The sequence below is a fragment of the Mandrillus leucophaeus genome, unplaced genomic scaffold (genome assembly GCF_000951045.1).
Source record: "Mandrillus leucophaeus isolate KB7577 unplaced genomic scaffold, Mleu.le_1.0 Scaffold46, whole genome shotgun sequence".
Taxonomy (NCBI): Eukaryota; Metazoa; Chordata; class Mammalia; order Primates; family Cercopithecidae; genus Mandrillus; species Mandrillus leucophaeus.
Window position 1 is genome coordinate 1,298,003 of NW_012104920.1, and position 4,208 is coordinate 1,302,210.

The following is a 4,208-nucleotide window of genomic DNA, read 5'->3' on the forward strand; positions in this document are numbered from 1 at the left end:
AAAAAAAAAAAAAAAGCCACACATATGGCCACGACTCCTGGCTTTATCCATCCTGACTTAGCCTGAGCTAGTCGACAATGTCCAGTCATCCATTTGTGGAATTTACTTTATTGTCATTTATCCACTTGTTTATTTTAGACATCCCAACATTAATAATTATCTTACATACTTCCCACCTATTTCTTCCTTGGTCAACCCCTTTTAGGAAATGGCATCATTCTTCCCAGAGATACCCAAGTTAAACATCTAGAAGCTGGCTGGGTGCGGTGGCTCACGCCTGTAATCCCAGCACTTTGGGAGGCTGAGGCGGGCAGATCACTGGAGGTCAAGAGTTTGAGACCAGCCTGGAAAACATGGCGAAACCCTGTCTCTACTAAAAATATAAAAATTAGCTGGGTGTGGTGGCACACGCCTGTAATCACAGCTACTTGGGAGGCTGAGGCAGGAGAATCTCTTGAACCTGGGAGGTGGAGGTTGCAGTGAGCTGAGATCGCACCACTGCACTCCAGCCTGGGTAACAGAGTGAGACTCTGTCTTAAAAAAAATTAAAAATCTAGACGTCATCTGTGATTCCTCCCTTTCTTTCATTCTTCACCTCCAACCCGTAAGTCAGTAATATCTTCAGGTCACAGGCTGAACCCATCCACTTCTCACCATCTCTGCTGTGAACCCCTCGGCTGAGCACCCCTCATGCCTCCCTGCCTCTCACAGTGGAAGGGCATTCTGGGTGAGGGGATGGTATGTGCAAAGTCCAGAAGAGGCACACCGGGGGCAGGGGTGTCAGCCCAGCAAGCATGAGGACAGCGTAAGAGTGCAGGGAAATTAGGTTGAGACCAGACCACGAAGAGACCGGAAGCCATGTAGAGAGCCAATATCATAACAAAAATGAAGTTTAGGGGCTCAGCATGGCAGCACAGGTCGGATGGAGTGGAGGGGTGCAGAGGGTGTGGAGTGGGGAAGGAGCAAGAGGCTGCGTTTGAGGTTCTGAGGTCATGGTGCTGAAGTAGAGGGTGGGGTAGAAATGGAAAAGATGAGCAGACACTAGCAGCATTTTGAGAAAAAGATCATCAGGACATGGAATATGGAGGAGAAAAAAAAAAGAATGAAAAGTGCTTCTTGGAGAAGAATGAGGGCTGAAGGAGAGAGCAGGGGCAGTGATTTGCTGGGGGAGCTGGGCAGAGTTCTGGGGAAAGGCAGGGGTCGTTCGTGGGGTCGCATGCCTGGGTCACAGAGAGAACCAAGACCTTCATGAACTGGCTTCTGTGGTTCTGAGACTGATGGCAGGGAAAGGAGTTGGAGGTCAAAGGTTTTGAGGGGCCCTTTTCCCAGGAGGCCAGTGCTGTGGGGGGGATGGGGTCTCACCCGCCTGCGCTCCATCCTGTCCAGGTCGTGGATGAACTGTAAAGCACAGGAAAGGGTTGATGAGACCTGCCCTGCCCCTCTGCCACCTGCTCCTCTTCTCCCGGGTATGGCTCACCCATCACCCACCTTCATAATGGGCTGCGATCGCTCTTCGAGCCCGTGTTTTCCGGCCTTTAGGTGCTGAGGATTAAGGAAAGACAGATGAACAAAGCGGGCCCTACTGGGGGTCCCAGAGCCACTCTCCCAGCCCCGTTCCCCTCTCAGGGAGCCTGGCATCCTTATTCTTGTCCAGACTCCTGGCCTTAGAATCTCAGGCCTCATCTTCCTCGGTAAATAGAGTGACTGTAATTTGTCATCCACACTGGGATACTTCTGAGAGCGAAACGGGAAGCTGCTACTAATCACACTGAGATAACAGGTGGGTGTCAGGACAGTTGCATGCCGACTTGGACACGTGGTCATTCAGCCACCCCATCATCCCATTCCTAAGTCTCTTTGCCTACTGGGGTCCAGGCCTCTGACTCCCCAGCCTAGTCTCCATCAGGATCCCAGTAGTTCTTCTAACTCATGGCCACCCCACCTTCCTGTTTGGGGTAGGGTCTGAAGGAGTACATCCATGTGACAGAAGCAGCTTCACAGGAGGGCGAGAATCCCTAGGTTTGAGTCTTGGCTGCTTAGCTGCGTGACTCTGAGCCTCCTTTCACCCTCCGTGCCTCAGTTTCTCCCTGTGGATAATGGCTTTTGCTCTGCCAGCTTCCTGAGGTTGGGATAGAGGGATACTCACCACTTCTGCGAGGCCGAACTAGTCGGTTCAGGAAAGGCACAGGATCCCGACTTTCTTCTGCCTGGGGATTCAGTTCCTAGGGGAATCAGGGCAGGGTTCAACCAGGGACTCCCAGAGATATAAAGTGAGACAGACGGGGCCTGTCAGGAGAGCCACCAGCCAGCAATAGGCACAGAAGTCTTAGGGACAGATTAAGCCCCTCAGCCAGCTACAGCTGGGGCCCCGGGCAAAGGCGAGGCTGGGAGTCAGGCCCCAGGTCTCACCCTTTCCTCTAGACCAGCTACACTTTCCCACCCACGCACAACCAATGCAGACCCTGCACTCAGCTGACACATTGCACACACGCCCACACCCAGTCACCAAGCATAGAGGACATGCACCCTGTACACAACCACACCCCTCTTCCACGCAGACTCACATATCTCATACATCCAGGTCACCCCCAGCCAATAAACACCTCAGACTCAGGTGGCACAACCCCAGCACAAACCCCTCACACAGAGTTGTCACCACGCACACACACCCCTACAGACACACACCCTGCACACACCTCGTGTGCGGCTGGCACAGTTGCACACACCTGTAGCCTCAGCTGTGCACACTTCCCGTGGCCCAGCAGCCTGCAGACCGCGCCCACGCCCACTCACCGACGGGTCCTGGTCTTCCTCTGCCACCAGCTCCTCCTGGGCAGGCTCCTGCTGGGAAGGAGGCAGCGTCACCCTGTGCCTCTCCACCTGACATCTCGCCCTCCACCCATCCTCCCTTCCCCTTGCCTTCAGCCCACCCGGCCCCCAGAGGCCCCTCTGCAGTCTCAGCTCCTGATGTGCCCAAGAAGGGGTGCGCAGCGGGGCCTCACCTGGGCGGACAGCGATGCCCGGCTCCCCAGGCTGACCACGGCCAGCAGGAGGCCGAGGCAGGCCAGCGCCAGGCCCAGGCCCAGCGTGAGCGGGACCAGCAGGGCGGTGCCCGGCTCCCCCCGGCGCCCCCTCCGCCTCTGGCTCCGACGGGCGGCCATGGGGGCGGGGGGCTGTGCCTGCCTCACCGCCCCCCCATCCCGGGACCCGAGGGATCGGGGGAGGGGGAGCCGGCGGGCGGATCGGGCTGGGGAGAGGGAGGGGCAAGGGAAACGGGGCGGGAGGGGGCGCTGGGGACAGGAAGCCGGACGCTGTGTGTGATTAAACTCCGAGCCTCTGGCTGGGCGCTGTGCGTGCAGCGGACGGAATGGGCGCCCACCCGACCTCCGAGCGCCCAGCCCGGGTGTGCACCACCAGGGCGAGGTCCGTTGTGTGCGGCCGTGGCAGCGACGGGGCTGTGCGTGTGCGGGCACCTCCTGCGGGGAGGTGGGGAACTCAGGAAGGCCTGTTGGTTCAGATTCTTCTGTGTCCCTGTGTCTTCAGCGATAAGGACGCTCCTTTCCTCCAGGTGCAGGGAGGGCGCCTCTGACGGGAGGCTATTATTTGCTGCTTCAGGAAAAGGACAGGGAGTTTCAGGTTGTACGACCTGGTTCAGGGAAGAAGGGCAGGAGACGGTAAGAAAGACCCTTCGGCTTCTGCGGGTTTCTCAAATTCCTTCAGCTGAAAACACTCGCTATGATGAGGTGCATTGTTTGGGGTTGCACGTTCTGAAGCCCATCATTACCAATGATTGCCAAGCATCTGAGGAGACCCAGCAGCATGCAAAAGACAGACCAAAATTGGTCCGACACGGTGGCTCACGCCTGTAATCCCAGAAGGCCAAGGCAGGGGGCCAGGAGTTCAAGATCAGTCTGGGCAACAGCAAGACCCCATCTCTACAGAAAAGTTTAAAAAATTTAGCCCACACCTGTAGTCCCAGCTACTCAGGAGGCCGAGGTAGGAGGATTGTTTGAGCCCAGGAGTTTGAGGCTGCAGTGAGCTGTGATTGCAACACTACACTCCAGCCTGGGCAACAGAGCCTTGTCTCAAAAAAGAAAAAGACCAAAATTGGCCTGGTGAGGTGGTTCGCACCTGTAATCCCAGCACTTTGGGAGGCCAAGGCGGGTGGATCACGAGGTCAGGAGTTCAAGACCTTCCTGGCCAAGATG

At 56.5% G+C, this 4,208-nt stretch overlaps 1 protein-coding gene across 2 annotated transcripts in view; it reads right to left on the minus strand.

Moving 5' to 3' along the window:
• The window catches only part of TNFSF12 (tumor necrosis factor (ligand) superfamily, member 12), a 9,060-nt gene extending 5,369 nt beyond the window's left edge, over positions 1–3,691 (minus strand). The window contains exons 1-5 of one of the 2 annotated variants that reach the window (XM_011994579.1): positions 3,003–3,691; positions 2,794–2,841; positions 2,147–2,222; positions 1,489–1,542; positions 1,363–1,398 (exon numbers count right to left, since the gene is read on the minus strand). In XM_011994579.1, coding sequence (XP_011849969.1) covers positions 1,363–1,398; positions 1,489–1,542; positions 2,147–2,222; positions 2,794–2,841; positions 3,003–3,161 — 373 coding nt within the window. In that variant the 5' untranslated portion in view covers positions 3,162–3,691. Of the gene's footprint in view, positions 1–1,362; positions 1,399–1,488; positions 1,543–2,146; positions 2,223–2,793; positions 2,845–3,002 lie in introns of both variants that reach the window. The other variant, XM_011994578.1, reaches the window with a different exon arrangement.
• Between the last annotated feature and the right edge of the window lie 517 nt (positions 3,692–4,208).